Source organism: Cyprinus carpio, chromosome A12 (genome assembly GCF_018340385.1).
Source record: "Cyprinus carpio isolate SPL01 chromosome A12, ASM1834038v1, whole genome shotgun sequence".
In the NCBI taxonomy this organism is placed as follows: domain Eukaryota; kingdom Metazoa; phylum Chordata; class Actinopteri; order Cypriniformes; family Cyprinidae; genus Cyprinus; species Cyprinus carpio.
The window spans coordinates 25134726-25156810 of record NC_056583.1 but is presented as its reverse complement, the minus strand read 5'-3'; the positions used below and the strand labels follow the sequence as shown (position 1 = coordinate 25156810).

At 37.5% G+C, this 22085-nt stretch overlaps 1 protein-coding gene across 7 annotated transcripts in view; it reads right to left on the bottom strand.

Annotated features, from left to right (window-relative positions):
• Window positions 1-20: 20 nt before the first annotated feature.
• Window positions 21-22085, bottom strand: part of LOC109066432 (muscarinic acetylcholine receptor M3-like) — a 25459-nt gene continuing 3394 nt past the window's right edge. The window contains exons 1-4 of one of the 7 annotated variants that reach the window (XM_042768157.1): window positions 17451-17577; window positions 17329-17367; window positions 6957-7016; window positions 21-2284 (exon numbers count right to left, since the gene is read on the bottom strand). In XM_042768157.1, the coding sequence (XP_042624091.1) occupies window positions 681-2273 (1593 nt within the window). In that variant the 5' untranslated portion in view covers window positions 2274-2284; window positions 6957-7016; window positions 17329-17367; window positions 17451-17577 and the 3' untranslated portion in view covers window positions 21-680. Of the gene's footprint in view, window positions 2297-6956; window positions 7017-9972; window positions 10046-17328; window positions 17368-17450; window positions 17578-22085 lie in introns of those variants that run through there. The other 6 variants (XM_042768152.1, XM_042768158.1, XM_042768153.1 and 3 more) reach the window with 6 other exon arrangements.

Below are 22085 nucleotides of genomic sequence, written 5' to 3'. Positions count from 1 at the left end.
AAAAACATAAAGTGCTTCAGTTTTGTAGTGTGCACTTGACTTAAAGTGGAAATACATATTTAAAACATTCATGAGCGTGAAATCAAACCAAGTAGAAGTTTCTTCATTTCAGCAGTAAAACAGTTCAGAGCTTAAAGTAGAAAATCACAGAGTACCACAACATCCACCGTAAACCCTGATGAGACACACAAACCAGATCTGGGAAAGTGAATAGGGATCAAATAAACAAACACTTGCTGGTAGCCACTGACGTCCATAGTATTATTATTGTTTATTTTTTTTCATACTATGGAAGTCAAAGGCTACCAGCAACTGTTTGGTTCAAAATATCTTCTTTTGTGTTCAGCAGAACAAAGAAAGCTTTGAGGGTGTGAAAACATTCCTGTAACACTAAATTCAAGTCAAAATGAAACCTATTTTAATGTACATTATGAGTCAAAATTGTGAGAAAATACTATAGGGTTGGACAAACGAGCCCTTAAATACTGCATGTCCCACCCGACCCTTCATTTCAGTAGGAAATACGTCAACACAAGAATCGTCTCATTTCCGTAGGTTTTCATGTATGTTTCTAGTGGACGTCTAGTCACACAATCCGTGTTTGGCTTTAACTGAGGCTCCTATGAACGTGAATACTGTACAAACTCAACAGCCCTTCAGAAACGATGCACAGAGTTCCTCTAGTGTTCTGCAGGACTCTGTTTCCGGAAGGTGGCCGCCGGCCATCTCTGCTGGAGCGCAGGTTTGTTGGGTTTGTTCGTCTGACGCCACTGGCACAGCAGGATGGATCTGAAGGTGGTGCGAAAGGTCTTGTTGCAGAGCGCGTAACACATGGGGTTGACGGTGCTGTTGACGTAACACAGCCAGTATCCCAGAGCCCACAGCGTCTGGGGGATGCACTCGTCGCAGAACGTGTTCACCAGGACCATGATGTTGTACGGCGTCCACGTGATGATGAAGGCCAGGAGGATGGCGCTCAGCGTCTGCGCCGCTTTCTTCTCTTTCACCAGAGAGACCTTCTTGCGCTTGTTGACCTGCGTCTTGGTCTTGCAGGTGAAGCGTTTGGCGAGCGCCGTGTCTTTGAGGGAGATGCTGGCGTTGGGTTGATCTTTGGAGCTCACGGATGCTTTGGAGTGACCGGACAATCCCTTTCTGGAAGGTCTCGCGTCTTCAGCCGGGTGGAGATTCTCGGAGATGGAGTACACGGCTCGGGCGTCTTCTCCATCCTCTTCCTCCTCATCATCCGACGGGTCGATGGACACGGTGGTTTCGTTATTATTCCAGCTGTCCGTGTCGCCGCGGCCGCGACCCTTCCAAGCCTTACGACGCAACGGCCAGAACCAAAACCGTCCAGTTCTGGTTCTCCCAGAGCTTCTCTGGCTGGACGGGTGGAGCTCGTAACTGCTGTGACTTTGAGAGCTTCCCGGGTTCCCCACGGATTCCTCCGGACTCCCTTGGTTCCCCGAACCCTTGAGTCCAGCCAGCTCTTTGGAGCGGTTCTCCGTCTCCTTGTAGATCCGCCAGTAGAGGACGGTCATGATGGTGACAGGCAGATAGAAAGCAGCGATTGCTGTGCAGAAAGTAGTGATCGGCTCCGAGAGGAACTGGATGTAGCATTCGCCCGGAGGAACCGTCCGCTCCCCGACGAAATACTGCCAGAAGAGGATAGCTGGTGCCCAGAGGATGAAGGAAATGGACCAGGCGAGTCCAATCATGGTCATGGCTCTCTTAGTGGTGCGTTTGGCTCTGTACGTCAGCGGACGCGTGACGGAGAAGTACCGGTCGAAGCTGATGACCAGCAGGTTCATCACTGAAGCATTGCTGGCTACATAATCAACGGCCAGCCACAGATCACAGGCCCAGTTCCTGAGCGTCCAGCGGTCCATGATTATATACGTAGTGTAGAGGTTCATCGAAAGCACGCCGATGATGAGGTCTGCGAACGCCAGGCTGAGCAAATAGTAGTTATTCACCGTCTTCAGCTGCTTGTTGACTTTAAAGGACACCAGGACCAGGATGTTCCCGGTGATGGTGACTAAGGAAAGCGAGCCGCACAGGAACACGATCATCACGATCTGCCAGATGGTGTGTCCACCGAGTGGATCTGGTGACTTGAGAGTGGCGTTGCCGGTCAGATTGGAGCCCTGCATGAGGAGCGAATCGTTGGCGGTCCGTACGTCACATGATACGAACGCTGTGACGGGATTGGCCCGCATCCCCGGGGAGCTGTTGGTCAGGAATAACCCGGGCTCGGCGCTCAGTGTCAGGTTCATGGTGACATATTCTGTGGACGAAGCTGACAGACGAGAGATATTAGCATGAGAACTAGACAGAAAACACACTTGATCTCACACACCACTCATATTCTTATGTGTTTATAACATATCGCCTCATATACCTGTGTTACTTATGACTGCTTTTGTGATGCAGGGACAAACATGTTACATTGTATTACTATTAAAAAGAAACAAACTACAAATTATTATAATATATAGCTATAGCTCTGTCAGGTGGTGAAATTGTTTTATTTGTGACACTGCTTGCAGCATCTTTAACTACGTTAAACTGTGAAGCTCCTTAGTTTGAGGCGCTTGAGATGTTAGCGAGTATCTGAGGACGTCGTGAGCCACAGGAAGAGGAAGATGCTCAGTGACTGTCTGATGTTTGCAGGATGTTTGAGTTTGATTGCACAGCGACAAAACTCAACGTCAAACTGTGGACGGATACGAGATCAACCTGACAAGACACGAGACTCCGGAGAAAGAAAGAGAAACAGATGATGAAGAGCTGGAAAGAACAGCAGAGAGAGAGAGAGAGAGAGAGGAAACGATGATGGTCTGATGCTGATCTCTTTGTATCTCGTGTCTCTGCTCATTATGTCTGTATTCAATCATCAGCCTCGTAATGTTGTTTTCATCCACAGGCTTCAGGTCATATATGATATTGATTCACATCATGAGACGGCTTTAATTCATAACACCGCTGAATAGCAGAATTATTAAAATAAATGAATGTCCTTAATAATAACCTACATGATTCATTTACAAACCTAATTCAGACTGTGAATCTTTTAATATCCTCTCTAGATTTGATCCATAATACACACACACACGCACACACACACACACACTTACATTACGTGAGCATGAAACACATACACATAAAACACACATTGACTCATATAAATAATATACATTAAAAAAAAATAATAATGTGAAACACGTATAAGAGATGTGACCAACACAGAAGAACTAAAAAAAACACACAGCGCTGTTAAAAAAACATTCATTAAGTGCAAACATCATCAGTGTCCTTCACTATGATCGTTTACACACACACACACACACACAGTCTGCTCATCATAAAAACACATCTACACGAGAGAAAACACTGAAATCAGAGAATCCAGAAACAGAATGGACAAAAACTGAGACAAACACATAACAGACAAAAACTATAGACATAAACTAACAATAAAAAAGCAATAACAAATCAAGAATAAAGTCTGTATAAACATACTTTTTTTTTTATGACCACAGGGAGGTTTTGTCCACAAACACACACACAGCTTCCTGTCACCTGAGGTCAGCTAAAGTTCAAGGGTCATACAGATGACAGCCAGCTCTCTGTTAATGAGGCTGAGTGTGTGTGTGTGTGTGTGTGTCCATACAGATGACAGCCAGCTTTTTGTTTTTTGTGTTTGTTGTTGTGTGTGTGTGTGTGTGTGTGTATGATTGTGTATGTATGAGTGTGTGTGTGTGTGTGTGTGTGTGTGTGTGTGTGTATGATTGTGTATGTATGAGTGTGTGTGTGTGTGTGTGTGTGTGTGTGTATGATTGTGTATGTGTGAGTGAGTGTGCGTGCGTGCGTGAGAGAGTGTGTGTGTCTCTGTGTGTGTATGTGTGAGTGTGTGTGTGCGTGTGTGTTTAAAGTGTGAGTGTCAGTGAGTGTGTGTGTGCACGTGTGCGTAAGAGTGTCTGTGTGTGCGTGAGTGTGTGTCTGTGTGTGCTTGAGTGTGTGTGTGTGTCAGTGTGAGTGTGTGTGCGGGAGAGTGTGTGTGTGTGTGTGTGTGTGTGTGTGTCAGTGAGTGTGTGTGTGTGCGCATGTGCGTGAGAGTGTGTGTGTGTGTGTGTGTCCTTGACAGAGAGACTGTCTGCTGTGTTTCACAGACACACTCAGGACTAAACCAACTCAAACCCAGAACACACTCAAATTAATATTTCACCTCCATGCATTAATATTAACATGTCATGTTATTATTTAAGTAGCCATGGAATAAGAGGAATAATGTCCAAGTCAGACAGTCATTATCATAAAACATCATCCATAAATCAACAGCAAGAGAGCAGAACCGTGACAGACAATCACAGTCTCTAAATAAAGAAATAAATAATGGTTACACTTTACAATAATCTATTAGCTAACATGAATGAACATTAAACAATACATTTATTACAGTATTTATTCATCTTTGTTAATGAAAATACAGTCGTTCATTGTTAGTTCATGTTAATTCACAGTGCATTAATGTTAACCAGAACAAATTCTGATTTTAATAATGCATTAGTAAATGTTAAAATTAACATTAATAAATGCTATAGAAGTATTGTACAAGCTTAGTTCATGTTAACTAAAGTAGTTAACTAATTATTCTAATTGTAAAGTGTTACCTAAATGATACATTTCTTTAATTTTTTTAAATTAAGAGTTCTGATTCATGCAATACACCACCAACCGGGTCTAGATGAACTGTGAACTTGAAATAAATAACTAATTTAAATAAAATAAAAATCGAATGAATAAATGAATCGCATTGCATTGTTGACATCTTAAAATAAAGACTGGTAAAACAATATATAACTACTGACATACACTCATTGATTATTATTATAAATGCATTTTTTTAACCGTACAATATTCAGACGTACAGTATAAAGAGACCGACTCGATTCCATTGTTCATAAAGCATCATGTGAGTGAACGGTCACTACTTAATTTTTCTAATGTGATTTAGTTTCCACGGTAACAGAGATGGGTAATTATGGGTTATGTAGTTCTGTGCAAATTAGGCTGTTAAACATGATTCTTCAGAAGCTGAAATCACCCTGTGTCTACGGAAGCATCTGTCATCATTTATAATGCGTCTGTCTGGAAGGTTTATGCAGTATTTTTTTAAATCTATTTCTCTGTGGAGGGAATGAATCAGATTTCAGTTTCTGAAACACGACTGAAGATTCATCAGCTGCTCTGAAGGCCTTTAACTGACCTCGAACAGAAGTGTAATGACGCATGATGTGTGAGATCTCGTCGAGTTGCTGAAGTAATGGACAAGGAAGAGATCTTCCAGCGCTGAGATCTCCATTAAAACCATCAGCCTGTCATGCTGGGGGCGGGATTTAATCGTGATGCGTTTGATTGACAGCTGGGTTATCAAGTCAAGCATCACTATCAGATCACGTTTGTAGAAGTAATGTAATAATGTAGTGAATAACATAAAGTACAGTTCTTCAAAACCACAACTAGACGGAAAACCAGGATCGGGTCTATTTCAAAAGAACTCGAGTTCAAGAATTTAACAAAAACAACTTTTATTATCTGCCCCAGATTTATTTATAAAAAGACAATGTTACTCCTGTCAGCGAAGAGACAGAATTAAAATATCTGAAGTGTTTATTTATGATGCTGGTTAATATCATATAAACACTGATTGAAGATTTATTTATCTGATCAGCTGTAACTCACGAAGATCAAACTGTCAAACATTCTGTTCTGCTGAGAAACAACAATAAGAAATTATGATTAATTATGAAACTTCTTTTTCCCCTAAACTCCACTTTTAATGTTAGTCAAGGCTTCAAGCAGCAAAAACAAACGCTTTCCATCTCTCTCAATGTTTTGAGTTTTAATAGTGCGGCGAAACCAGCACTAAACCACCATAAACCAGTCTAGACCTGTGTATATTCCTCCATCTGCTAAATCACTTCACCCAGAAACACTGTTCTGAAACACTCAAATATCAGAGAAATGCTGTGGATTTTTGGCAGTGGATTTACGTTCACTGACATCACACAAGATCAGAAACCTGGATGTGAGAGTCTCTGCAGATCAAGAGATTCCTTCAGATGATTCACAGCCTACATATGGAATATAATAACAGAGCGTTTCATAAACATGCACTCATCGATGACGCTGCGCATTAAAATGGATATAGAAACATTGTATCACTGCATTAGTCATATTGTATTTTTACATACAAAAAATAATGCAACAAAATGTTTACAAACATTATAAACGCTATGTATTTCAGTTCCCTTCAATCCACAATAAATCCTTTACATTTAACCAGAGCAGGAATGAAAAATGCATAAATTACAGATGCATTCACTATTATAAACATCACTTTTATTATTGCCCAAACTAAATTCATTTAAAGCAAAACTGAAACTAGCAGTGTGTGAGAAATGCATTGTAGAAATAAACCTGCGCTCATGTATTTCTCTCATTCAACACCAACACTAATGTGCTGCACGCTTGACATTAATTGCATTCTATAAAGTAAGCCGCAGCATGTTTCATATGATAAAAAAAGTGCAATTTATATTCCAGAAGATACAGGAATAGTAAAATCTTTTGGTAATTTGAATGCATGTGAACAGACAGCAGCTCGTGAGTTTGCATCTGACCTGATCTTCTCTTAACGTGATATTTGACTCGATTTCATCTAAAGGAGATTTTAACAGCAGACGGTGACCAGAAGCTAAAAAAACTGCTATAAATCATTATGAAAGTTCTCCAAACAACTTGTAAGCACTGTATTCCAGGTCTCCTGATGCTCTAATCTCCTCCATCAAAGCTCTCAGAAAGACAGCTTTCATATACAAGTCAGTGCATGATTTCTTTAATCATATATGATCATGTTTTGAGATCATACAGGTCTGTGGCGTGTGTTTTCTCACCGTTTCTCCTGATGAAAGCTCATGGGTGACTCGGCTGGATCTCGTGTGCTCCGTCAGACACTGAAAAACACCAGTGAAGATCGTTTAGATCATCCCATCACACACGTCACATTCACCGGGCTCTGTTTAATTCATGTCACATTCTCATTGTGAGCTCAGCGCCTGACTTCAGCTGCATCAGCACAAGCACAGAAGCAGACTCAGTGATCATGCGGCTGGAATATCCTGATGTCTTTCTGTAGGTTTACTCGGCTCTTGAAATATGCATCAATCGTCCTGTTATCTACAGCATCACTGAACATTCAGAGGGTTTTGTGAACGGCGCTTCGGTGCACAGGTGAGATGGGAATGGGATTGAAGCTCTGGTTCAGGACAGAAACATCACACACGACCCCAAACACAGAGATCAAGCTGTTCACTCGTCTGTCTGTGTTTAACATTCAGCAAACTGCACAGTTACAACACAATATTTACATACATAAATAAACATGCCATTATAGTTTTTAATATTTTTTTTAATATTTTAATTTTTCATTTTGAGTAATTTTGTTGGGTTTTTTTGTGATTTTTATTTATTATATTTTCCATTTTTATTTTTATTGTTTTTGTTATAATATTTATTTGATTTTTAATATGTCTACAACAGTTTTTCCATTTCTTTTTATTTCAGTTTTAGTTATTTTAGTACATTTTTATTATTTTAGTATCACTGATATACTATTATAATTTTAAATATTTTGAATTACATATTTAATTTTATTTTTGTATTTTCTTTTTTATGTTTTTTTTTATTTTTTTTATTTTTTTTTTTTTTTTTTTTCTTTTTTCTATTTAGTTTTTTTTTTAGTTTTTTTTTTGTTTTAGTTTGTTTTTTTTTATTTATTTATTATTATTTTAGTTTCACTTTCAAATTACTTTTTCAGATAAAGAGTATTTTATTTCAAGTAACACAACTTTTTGTTAACTATTATCTATAAATAACCAATGGTTGTGCAATGATTTTTAGCATTGCTTTCATAATTTGAATTAATACTGAGGACAAACAAATGTCAATTAAGAAGATAAAGGGTCCAAATTACTACAATAAAACTGACATTTATTAAGGGAGAGAATGAGAGAAAAATAAATGTAGAACAGAGTTATTATCATTAACTAAAACCAAAATGAAAATCGTTAAAACATGTGTTACTTGAAATAAAATAAATCTTAACTGTTATAAAATAAAACCTAAAAAAAACCATAATACTTATTTTATGTTTAATAATAACTAAATGTAAAAAAAAAAAAAAAGTCAAATATTAATTAAAACTATGTCTATGATAGTAAAATGCCACTGATGTGGAGGAAGACTTGAATGAAGCATGTTGTAATGGTCACGTGTGTGTGAGTAGTGTGTGAATGAAACACATGGAGCACACAGACTGAAAGTGTGAGCGTCAGTCAGACACTGAAGACAGACGGAGGAACTGAGCCAAAAATGGGTATTTTAGTTTTAAACATAAACTCACTGCATTTTGATCAATTTCTCAGATAACAGTACTGTTATTGTGCTCCTAAAGTAAATATATTTCAGTTTAAGGATATTTGTGCTGGAAAGCAAGACAAATACTGAGACAGAACTTCAGTGTTTGCAGGATGAATCGAAGATTAAAGGCCAGCGTTCAGAATCAGAAAAAAAGGTACAAAAGCTGCCACTGGTGCAGGACCCTCTCAAAAGATATGCTTTTGTACCTTCTTAACACCAAAAGGGTGCATATTAATACCTAAAGTGTACATGTAGTATCAAAATGGGACATATTAGTACGTTTTAACCGTCTGAGGTCAGCAAACGTGACGGTGTGTTCAGCTGCATTTTTTCCTGATAACGGCGAAATGAACTCTGTCAGTTTTGATCGTACAGATATGAGTGATGCATCATTCAAAACTGTGAAGGTGCCACTCAGTGACAGATTTTGTACCTTATTTTCAGACAGTGTCTTGAGTATTTACAGCAAGTTTGCAGTGAGAATCAGGTTACTTTTTTATTGTGCGTGTGTGAGTGAGTGAGAGAGTGTGTATGTATGAGTGTGAGTGTGAGTGTGTGTGAAAGTGTGTGTGTGTGTGAGAGAGAGTGTGTATGTATGAGTGTGAGTGTGGTTGTTTTTTGTATTTTTTTTTTGTAGAGAGAGAGTGTGTGTGTGTTTGTGTGTGTGTGTGTGTGAGTGCGTGCGTGCCTGTGTGTGAGTATGAGTGTGAGTGTGCGTGCGTGTGCGGCTGTGTGTGTGTGTGTGTGTGTCTGTTTGTGTGCGTGCATGTGTGAGTGTGTGCGTGCGTGCGTGCGTGTGTATGTGTGTGTGTCTGTTTTTTGTTTATTTGGTTTGTTTTTTTTTTTTGTTGTTTTTTAATGTGTGTAAAAGAGTGTGGGTGTGAATGTGTGTGAAAGAGTGTGTGTTGTGTGTCTGCGTGTGTGTGAATGTGTGTGAGTTTTTTTGTATGTTGTGTGTGTGTGTGTGTGTGTGTGTGTGTGTGTCTGAGTGCGTGTGCGTCTGTGTGAGAGATAGATTGTTTTCTTTTTTTTTGTCTGTGTCGCATGCATGTGTGTGTGTGAGTGTGTGCGTGCGTGCGTGTGTGTGAGAGTGTGCGTGTGTGTCTGTGTGTGCATGCGTGAGTGTGTGTGTGTGTGTGTGTGTAAGTGCGTGTGTCTGTGTCTGTCTGTTTGTGTGTGTGTGTGTGTGTGTGTGTGTGTGTGTGTGAGTGTGAGTGTGTGTGTGTGTGTGTGAGTGAGTGAGTGTGTGTGTGTTTTGGGCCTCATGTATTCTGTCGTAAGCGCTCCTCGCTCTGAGAATATTAAAGCTATGATTTTTGGTGGCTGTCTGGAGGAGCGTCTGAAGCTGTTCAGGAGTCAGAAGAGACGTATCTCTGCAGCGCTGCACTCAGTCACTCGCAGAGATGCTAAATAAACCATCTGTGTTTCTCTCAGACTCAGATCAGTCCTGACCACACACACCAGATTCTGACGCTCAAACCCTTCAGTTACAGATCGCTCGCCTCAAACAGCAGCAACGACGCTCCAGACACAGAAAAGGCTCTGAAGTCTGTCCTGGACAACAGGGAAAAACAAGACTGAATGCAAATAATAAAACTAAGCATACAGCAGTGTACAGTTATTACAGCTATATAGGCTTCATTTTGTTTCCATTACAATTTAGACATTCTAGTAACTATAAGTAACTTTGCAACTACAAGTCAGCTAACTCTCATTAGAGTATTAGTAGACTATAGGTTAGGGTCAGTAGAATGAGCTGACATGAACTTGCAAAAATAGTCAGTAGGATGTCCATCAAAATACAGTGTGAGCAGATATTAAGCAGAAACTCTAATGACTATGGGTTAGTGTTAGTATATTGAGTTGTGATTGACTTGAAAATATTAAGCGTAAAAATGATCAGAGATGTTTACAGATGTTTTAAATGGTAAGACGATTATATACTTTATTTGTTCTGTTTTGTTTGGTGTTATTTTAGCTTATTATTGGTTCTGTTTTGTTTGGTGTTATTTTAGTATCAGCTGTATGTAGGATTTGTGCATTCATATATATATAGTTATAGTTTATATATTTATTTTTTTATTTTTTTTTGTTGTTTTTTATTTTTTGGATTTGTGTTTTAATATAATAAGATAGTTACCTTGGCATTTAGTTTTTGTAATGTTTTTTTTTATTCCAGTTAACATTTATTTTAGAGTTGTTTTTTATGGTTTTATTTTTAGTTTTAGTTAACTATAATAACCCTGGTCTGGTTCATATTTGTGACCCTGGAGCACAAAACCAGTCTTAAGTGTCAATTTTTCGACATTTAGATTTATGCATCATATGAAAGCTGAATAAATAATCTCTCCATTGATGTATGGTTTGTTAGGAGGACAATATTTGTCTAAAATACAACTATTTGAAAATCTGGAATCTGAGGGAGTAAAAAAAATCTAAATATTGAGAAAATCATCTTTAAAGTTGTTCAAATGAAGTTCTTAGCAATGCATATTACTAATCAATAATTAAGTTTTGATATATTTACAGTAGGATATTTACTAAATATCTTCATGGAACATGATCTTATCTTAATATCCTGATGATTTTTGTCATAAAAAGAGAAATGTATAATTGTGACCCATACAATGTATTGTTGTCTATTGCTACAAATATAGCTGTGCTACTTATGACTGCTTCTGTGCTGCAGGGACACATTTGATTTGAAGGACATTTTGTTTATTCTGTATGATAAACTACTGCAGAACCAGTTGAGAAGCAGTGAAATATACAAACACACTCCAAACGCGACATGTGAAACACAGACTGAAGCAAACAAACAGCATTAAAATATAGTTTCATTCCAACAACTTGAGAAGCAAATCCAGAGCAATGAGAGACGATCAGCTGATTCTCAGACTAAACTCTGCTGTAAATCTAAATGTAAATTTCACTCATGCATAGCGACTACAGACTCGGCCTCAGTAAATGTGTGACGTATGTATCAGAGCTCAAGCCTGTAATCACAATATAAAAGCCTGTAATCACAGTCGAAGCACAAAGCCATTCTGCTGCTGATTTGCATGTTTTGTAAATGCTAATGACTGGACTCTGAACCTCAGAACGAGGAGCGTCTGACCTTCTGAGCTGGAAATCCTCTCGTTGTCTCTCACAAACCCTGCTGTAAATCTGTCATTAATCTGAGCCGCTTGAGCCGGAGCGGGAACGTCGAATAAACAAATCAAACACAAACAAAACACTGCCACACAATCTCAGGCCTCCTGTTCTGAACAAATTACGTTATTAGTGGTGCTTGATAATATCACTATTGTTCACGATTTGCATGTAACTCTCATGGAGAATTTTCCACACTAGACAAGAGGAAAACAGCTGTAGAAAAATGCTCTAGAAATCAATTGGACCATCCTAGCAACACCTTAGCAACCACCCAGAATACCCTAGCAACTGCATAGCAACAGCCTGTCAACAAAAAATACACTGTAGCACCATGCACTGCAAAACAACGGGTGGCGAAACAATTTCTACTCAGATATTGCTAGTAAATTTCACAAACAAACAATTAGAAACAGCAATGAATGCATTGAATTAAACATGAAGTAGAAAGACCTAGTCCAAACATACTCTAATAATCTTTCTTTCTTTCATTTTTTACAGTGTAATCGTGGATTTTGCATGAGAAAATACTCACATATTCTTCTGAATATATTAATGCTCTGCCCAGGTCACAACAACCAGGTTAAAGACTAGTTAAACCAATCATTTTAACTATTATTTTAGATATACAGATCCAGTGCCATTTCTGTTCTTCGATAGGAAAGTGGAGCAGCTCGAGGGGAAGCGAAAGAAGTCCTCAGGGCTTGTTCTGTTTTGCATAAATCAAAGAGCTGCGGATTTGAGCGAAGGCTTCGCTGGTCAAGCAGAATATCTCCTGCTCTCATTTGAGCGCTTGTCTCTAGTTAAAGGAGAGCCGCTGCTGTTTGCCATCCGAGTGAACTGGAAATCCTCCAGCGTCCCGTGAGACACACGGTGAGAACAACAGCATTAATCTGAGCACACAGACACCAGAGGACATCTATCAGACAAACCCTAAAGACTGAAAGAAAACAAAGTTCAGGAACATCTCCACACACACACACACACACACACATTACTAGAAATGTTCACATTTCTGCAGGTTTGACATGCACATCAATCAATTTGACACGATGCAGACTAGAATATCAGAGGAGCTTCACTTCCGTCCAGGACGAGAGAAGAACACATTCACTCGCTCGATGTTCTGTACGGTCATAATGCATAAACACACTCACATTTACACACATACTGGGTTTCTCTGTTTATAATGTAACACAGGATTTTATACAGACACAAGTAATTAATAAACATGAGGTCATTGGTTTATTTCCAATATCTGCTCATAAATCACAAAGAGCTGGAATCCCAGTTAAATGATGGACGAGGAAACTCAGATCCATTGCACTGATGATTCTGGCATAGATTAGCATAGCCTGTAAAGAACTGCTGACATCACTAATACAGGCTATACTAATTAAAGCCAGAGTCATCAAACCAGTCTTCAGACGCCTTCCTTCTGTGAACATGAGCTGCTGATCGACTTCAGACACTGTCAAAATGTTTTTCACTGATTTCAGTCTTTCTGCTTCAAAATTTCACCTTAAACTCAAGGTGTCACTTACCTTTTCTTTATAATTGTTTGTCAAATTCACTAGCAATTTCTGATTGAAAACTGTTTCAAAGTAAACATTTTGTCAGTGTACCGAACTGAAAAATGAAAAAAGGTTACAAGGTTTCAAATAAAAATTAAAGGCATCACAATAAAAATATAAAGCTGTATAAATACTAGTTATACATTTTATAAATAAAAACAAATACATTTAATTATTTTTTATTCTTAAAATAGGCTTGATTTTGTCATTTCTTCTTGATTTTCATTCTGAAGTGAAATTTAACTCATTCATGAAGGGTTTTTTGTAGACTCACCCAGTTACAGTAAACTACCGTTTTTTAGATCTAGACTGGTTTAAACATGGGTTAACGGTTAATGGACATCTCTAGGGTTTATACAGCACGTCATTATTAAAGCGTCAGTACTAGTTAAACATGACAAACGAAAAGAGTTCAGTAAAATTACATTACATACAAAAACACCATGAACCCTCACAAAAACACCGTCCTCTCGGTAAACACATAAATGAAGGTTTCTAATGGAGATCAGAGATAATCTGCCCTTCCATTTACAGACACGCCATTAGGATCCATTACTCAAACACAAGCCATTCATATTGTCACATCATACTGATAATTAAACAATCCATCAGCAAACATCAGGAAGATCCAACCATAAAACCAGGATCACGTCAATATCGATAAATCAACCAACCAAACAAACAAGCAAACACATAGAAATAACGAGGCTGTTCACCACACACACACACACACACACACACACACACACACACACACACATATTAGTTAAAAATCATCCAGATGATTCCAGATGTGTGCATTCAGCTGGTGTCTAACAGTATCTTGTCAGTACTGTGTTTGATTTATTGTGGTGTACCTGAGGTCCAAGCTTTGTGTTTCTCTCACACAGATACTGAAGTTTCATGTTCTCATGTCAGAAATCACCAGCTCATTCTCACGGCGGTCCATAAAAATACTGACATGAGAAACACGGATGAGCGACAGGCAGATAAACACAACCTGATCTCATGGGGAAACGTGACATCTCTGAGAAATCATGAGAAAGTTTCCATTTCAAACGTCCTGTAAGAGCAGAACGAGACAAGGTTTCAGATCAACGGACTTTCACTCCCACTGAGACAAATTAACCAACCAGCAGCTTAACATTTACTCTGCTGAGACACAAACAAACACGCATTCAGATCAATATAATATTGCATTCATCTGTTACTGTAGTAAACATGCTCCTTTGCAGCTCATTGATTCACCCTCGTTCGATGCTCTTTCTTCAGGAAAGCACAGGTGCAGATCTACTGAACGTCCAGAATGCTCTTTTCTTTCCCGTAATCGAGACAATCCAGCTCCAGTCATGACATGTATAAAAGCTGTCCATAAGACACCTGCACTAAATAAAACCAGACTTTAACTGAACTGAGATTTGATATAGGCAGATTTTGTTTGTACTGAGATTTGCGCTCGGCAGTCTGTTTCTATCAGCTTTCACTGTACAGTATAAAGAGACACCTTTGGGTGAGAAGTTTTTTTCTAGACGTTGATTTTTTGTGAACATCCCGTCAGAAATACTAAAGTCTCTTCTGAGGCTGAATTGACGTTATTTAAAATTAACTTCCAGATCAGATACCGTAATAAATGCTGTGAAAGACTCAATCAATCAATGGAAGAATGAGAATCTGACCCTTTTTGTTTTTATCTAACCCAGGATCATTGGAAAACATACCTCTGCCAACATTTCTGCACAACTCCAGTAATGACCCATACTTACAATCCACTGCAGTTTCCAGCTGAAACCAGCCGTAAAACACTAACAATTCTTTTTCACACAAATTATGATTACAGGGGCTGATTATTGATTAAGAAAGACTTATGCAATACTATGTTATGAGCATAAAACACTTTTATCATAGTGCATGATTTGTAAATGAACACATTTTGATGTTTGCATCACATATCCAGCTCCATAAGTTTGGTTTTTCTGATGTGGTAAACTTGCTTGGAAGCGCACCTGGTACAGCATTGCACTGGATGTGAGGTGTATGAATTTTGATGTTTGATTAGTTTGTTTTTTTTACATAATATAATTTTGCAGAAATGTCACCATTCCAGTGACCCTGGGCTGTTTTGAAGTCAGTGTGAACGAAAGAAAACAAAGACAAATAATCTACTATGAAAACCTCAACGATCTTCCTCTGAAAAACAAAACGAAACATGACTGTCTTCTTGCGAAAGTATAAACCTGTGCATTCTGGCCCTCTGAAATTGCATAAAGCCGTCTGATCCGACTGCGGCACTCAAATATAAACTGGGAAAAATGATCCTTCATTCAAATACTTCCACTTGCATCTACTTTAACTTCCGCAGCAGACATCAGCGAATCATCGCACCTGAACTCATTTGCATTTCAGGAGTTCATTGAGTTTGAGAAAACAATGCATTTGTATTTTGGAAAACAATGACTCTGACAGAAATTAATTAAATATAACAAATGTGCGCAGATAAGACGGTTAGCTGCCGTCTGAAGATAGAAAGCCTCTTTTATCCAGACCAGGGTTCTTTGTTCTGGGTTCAGTGAATTAAATCACAGACGTTTCATGCAGGTTCAGAGTTAAAACATTCAGAACCTGCACAAAGATGAAGAACAATGAAGAACGAGAATAAAAGCTTCAGAAAAAAAATGTGTGAATTTACCAAGCAGGCCCTGAATTCAGATGAAGACTCAAACTCATCTCACACACACACATTTCAGAAATAGAAGCCGGCCTCACTATCGAACACTTCTAAAGCCAGACGCAGAATATCAGAGAAGGACAGTTGATGATTTTGACTTCTGAAATCACTGATTATTACTGAAGCAGATTGAAAGATAAACAGTTAATCTCAGTTCAGTTTATTTACCATAATAAAAGCATTACAGTGCAGTCTTCAGTCAAGTTCTTTCTCAATAAGATTCCATTTTTCATTTCAGCTTTCATTTTTTTCCCCACATAGAATCTCTTTGAATCTCATTAAATCAGCTAATGGTGTTTTAATGTGTTAAATGTTTTCAGTCTTCTGAGATAAACGGATGGTTAACTACAGACGTGTTGCATTACCGATAATCGCAGATAATTTTAATGTTAATCACCAGAGCTGAAGGCCGATAATAAAGAGATTAAAAATCTTCAGTCAACTCTTGACTTCCTGACGTTTCCTCTGTTTGCTCACAGAAACGAGAAAAACTTCTGGACTCATCCACAGGTTTATCAAAATAATTGTGTTTAACTGATGCTCAACACTCTGTTCATGCCTAAAACTCTGAATCAAAGACAGCACATTTATATTGACTTCTTGACATTTCCTCTGCTTGCTCACAGAAACGAGAAAAACTTCTGGACTAATCAAGTTACATTTAGATATTTATGTTGTATATTTTTCTGATGCAATATTGAAATTTATTTTTGCTGATTAAATTCAGTCAAATCACAGCCGTCCTGTGGCTTTTCACATAGTTTGAGTTTTTAATGAGAAGAGCATTTAAGCATCACATATGCTATAAAATGATAATGTGTGTTGCATTATGCAGCGTTTAAATTCATGTAAACGGCACTGAAACTACTGTCATTATTCAGCGTTTATTCATTAGTCTTTGCTGTCATGCGAATCACCACAAATAAATCTGTGCTGTACTTTAAAGTTTTCCTAAGAAATGCATTTCAGACTTCCAGAAATCTGCTTGAAGTTATTAACTTGATTATTTATGCGATGACAAAGATAAACGTGAGGTTAATAAAGAGCTCATCACAGTGAGTGACTGACGTGAAAACATCAACTTGAAGATCACTTGCATATTTTTAACCCCCTTTTGAAATGTTGATATTATCAAACTGAATTCATCAGATCCATTGATAAGATTCATATTTTTTTCATCTTATCGAATTGTATGTATTATGTATGTGATTTTGTTTTATCTATTGTTAGGTCTGATGTCTGGGGGAGATTGCATTGTTAGTTTAGGACTGTTTATGTAAAAACTATTACCACTTAACACATTTCCTTAACCAGCCTTTTTCTGACAACCAGTTTGATTCAGGCAACTCAACAGGAGAGTGATATCTGTTATGAAGATCAGGCAGAAATATTCACCTGATTCTGTGAAAGTCCAGTTCAACAACCCAGAACACCCTACAGATTACATGAACACTGTGGTTAGTAATGTAATCTAAGTAAGTGTAACCTGATGCTTGTTAAACTTCTTTTAAACTTACCATTAAATCTGTCACAACTCACACACTAGGAACACAGGAGTGAGGTGTAAATAAATCAAAAGGTTTTATTAACAGCACACTGTGCTCACAGGACTGGAGACATCAGGAGAACAGAATGACATATAACAGCAAACGAAGAACTGGAGACAGAACACACTATAAATACACGGACACCAATGTGAAAAACCTGGGAACAAATTAATAAACACGGCTGGAAACAATTCACACAACAAGGACAGGAACAGGAAGGACCATATAAGGGCAATGGAGTCACAAGAGGAGCAAAACACACACAAAACATGGACCAGAGCCTGACTAAATCTACCACGCAAAGAACAAAGAGAAAGAAAAACACGTATTCCATTATTTGATATCAACATCATGAAGTGTATTAAACATGAGATTACACCAGGGTTTCCTTAACTGGGCTGCAGTGGGTTTGTGCAAAAAAAAAAATCGTGAGGTGAATTAAACATGACATTACACCAGACATTCTATGAGTGGGACGAGAGATATTTGATTTGTTTAAGTGCACAGAATATTAACTTTCTGAGGGATATTTCAAGTAAATATTTTATTTTAATGGGCTTGGTTGACAAAAATGTTTGGGAAACCTTGTTTTACATGAACAAACAGTAATAAATGTTATATATCATCTGAAAGCTGAATAAATCATCTCTCCATTGATGTATGGTTTGTTAGGAGGACAATATTTGTCTGAGATACAACTATTTGAAAGTCTGGAATCTGAGGGAGCAAAAAAATCTAAATATTGAGAAAATCATCTTTTAAATTGTTCAAAATGAAGTTCTTAGCAATGCATAATACTAATCAAAAATTAAGTTTTGATATATTTACGGTATGAAACTTACTAAATATCTTCATGGAACATGATCTTTACTTAATATCCTAATGATTTTTGTCATAAAAGAGAAATGTATAATTGTGACTCATACAATGTATTGTTGTCTATTGCTACAAATATACCTGTGCTACTGATGACTGCTTCTGTGCTGCAGGGACACAGATGTGAAAACAGTGGCATTACACACTTCCAGGTTTGATATTTTTTCTCCAGAAAGAAAACGTTAAAAGATAAAAAAGAAGAATTAGGGAAAACAAATAAATTATGATTGATTTACAGCCATCGTGTGAATAAAAGTAACTGTGATCTAATTATGAGCATTTTAACATGTAACATAAATGTAATCCATTTACGAGTACTCAGTTTTTGCAATCTGATTACCTAATCCATATTACATGGTGCTGCACCCTGGCAACCGCATAGTGATACACAGACCCATCACAATCTAGAAACTTCTTCAGTCATCAATATGTGCTGATATTCTGAGAGAAAGCGCTTGAGCCAGCGAGTGAACGGTTCCCAAATCTCTCTCTAAATGGATGAATCTGTCCAGCTTCTGCTCTCTGGCCTGCAGCTCCGGGCAAATCATGTCATGTTCTGTAACACAGCTTTATCTGTCAGCACATAATCAAATCCAGATCCCGCTCATGCTAATGAATGTATATCCTAACGACACGCGCCACTGAACACAACATCTGACCGCTGCCAAGACTCCAGATCAACTGAGAGCGGCTCCATCTCCTCCAGCGCTCCCAAACGGCCAGAGACCTCCAGAACGTGTGTCGCCGGAAGATAAAGAGTGCAAGCAGAGAAATGTGCAGCTCGTAACTCATCAAAACTTACATGATGAACATAAAGCCTGTTCTGAGAACCATTAGCATCACTTTCATGGCAATTAAACACATTTAAAGGACTAGTTCATCTTTAAATGACTGTTCTGTCATCATCGTTCCAAACCTTTAAGACTTTCTTTCTTCTGTGAAACACTAAAGAAGACACTTTGAAGAACACTGGGAAGCAAACATCTTCAGACCGCGCTGACTTTGATTATATGGACAAAAAACAGAAGGGAACGAGACGAGGCTGGGAACACGATGACAGAGTGTGCCTTTTTCTGCGTGAACCATTCCTTCCGTAGCTAGTGTAATGCATAATTTTCATCATGCCAAAAACAAAAGAGATGTTATTTAAATTATAATGCGCAACTGGAAGGTATACCAGTAGTATTTGTCAGGGAAGTTATTGTTAACTAAATTTATTTTTAAATAAAACAAACATTAACTGTAATAAAATATTTAACAAATTATTACTTTTTTATTTCAGTGAGTTGCCGTGAGTTGTCAACATCTCTCAGTTTCATTTAGTTTAAGGTCAAATACTAAAATAACTAAAACTTGAGAGCTAAAACTCAGGCATATGTGTCCCTGCAGCACAGAAGCAGTCATCAGTAGCACAGGTATATTTGTAGCAATAGACAACAATACATTGTATGAGTCACAATTATACATTTCTCTTTTATGCCAAAAATCATTAGGATATTAAGTAAAGATCATGTTCTATGAAGATATTTTGTAAATTTCGTACCGTAAATACATAAAAACTTAATTATTGATTAGTAATATGCATTGCTAAGAACTTCATTTGAACAACTTTAAAGATGATTTTCTCAATATTTAGATTTTTTTGCTCCCTCAGATTCCAGATTTTCAAATAGTTGTATCTCAGACAAATATTGTCCTCCTAACAAACCACACATCAATGGAGAGATTATTTATTCAGCTTTCAGATGATGTAGAAATCACAATTTAAAAAAATTGACCCTTATGACTGGTTTTGTTGTCCAAGGTTAAATATTTAAAAAATTAAAAATAAAAAAAATGACAAAAACATACAATAAAATGACTAAAACTTTAACTAAAATTAAATGTAATTCAAAATATTAACAATAACTACAACAATATATCAATGATAATAACAGAGGTATCTGTTGCTGAATTTAATATATAAATAATATGTTTAATTGTCATGAAAACTGCTGTTTCATCAAAAATATCTACTGGATGTGAAGATTTCCGAACTGAACGGTGTGAGCTGAGCAGAGAGAGACAGTAATGATAGAAACTGAAAGCTGTCTTCCTGCTCAGAGATGAAATGATGAGGAATAATTGCAGTGCTGATCCTCTCCAGCTGCTCTGATCGCTCAGCAGTGACTTCACATCTCCAGACCCACTAGCAGAGAGTAATGTCCAATCTACAGGTGCATATGAATATGTCAACACCAAAAGATATTTCACACGTCATTTCAAACCGGCATGAAATGAGGCGCCGTATTTAACCGTACGTGAACAGCGTTTAGTGTCAGTGACATCAGACTGAATGAACCCTTTAATATCAGTTATAAAATACATGGGCTGTCAAGCTGTTAAAATGTTTAATCTAAGTTATCACATGATATGCAGATTAATGAATCTAATGAATTTGAAATCAATCGTGTTAGATGATTGTGTTAAATGAGAAAAGCTTTGAATACACATTAAGCAGCTTAGAAAGACATTTTTTGATTCAACATTGCACGAGTAATGATAATAAATGTCTTTTAATTATTTAAATGAATTCTAAAAAAATGAAATGATACTCTAAATATGAAACCCTGTCTTAATGAGTGAGTCATTCATTCAACTGATTCGTTCGAACAGCCGATTCATTCAGAAACAAAGCACGAATGAATGAGTCACTGAATCACTGACTCAATCGATTCTTTCAAAACCATGGATTCATTCAGTAACGAATCACCGCTGTGTGTTGATCATAGACGCACAACAGTTCTGCTATGACTTTGATTGGAACTTTTTTCATCTGCAAAATTGATCAAAACAGACAATATTGATAACACGTTATCAGCGTTTTGTTTATTGAGCTGCTGTATTCAGTCAATCCCACATTTGCAATGGTGTGGTGAAAAATGTTACCACGAATCCCAGTGACATGCTTTTGATTAGTAAAATGTGCAAACAAAACTGCTCAACACTAACCCGCTGGTTAGCCATGACCAGTGGCAGCGTGCAGATTTCTTCTGTTTCCAGCGGAGAGAAGCGAGCTGCATAACTGAGAGTGAAGTGTTTCAGTAAGTGTTGGAGATGTTTCTAAATGTGACTGCATTAAAATAACATCAGAAGAGCTTTTAGACTCACGCCGGCCCGATGACAGAACCAGCCCTCGCACAAACACATCCACGTCTGCATGCATCTGACTTACACTTGCTTTTGTTTTTCCTCAAAATACACTGATTTTGGAAAATTAAAAATAAAGAAATTCTGGTCATAACATATTCTAAATATGTACTAAATATATTTTGGAAACAAATTGCCAAAAATATATTGGTAGAAAATATAATTACATAAATATATTTTGAAAAATATTTTAGCAAATATATTTATTGCCCATTTTTGTGTATGTACAATATATACATATATACTTTTTTTGTAATCATTTGTGAAATGTGATAGCAATTTTTGAGTGAATATTGTTTCAAATTAAATTATACACCTTTTTTTTTCAGTGTGCAGTTTGAATTGTTCCCCGCTGCACATACATACAGCTTTACGTGTTATTTTGAACAGTATTTCTAATTGCTCAGTTTTGTGAACCAGTTTAACCACAACTCATGCGAGAGATCATAACTGAGACGATGCAACAGCAGTCAGTCTGACATCATTCAGTGTTTTCCTCCATCACTGTACATCCTGAACACAGAAAACAGCCTGCTTCTC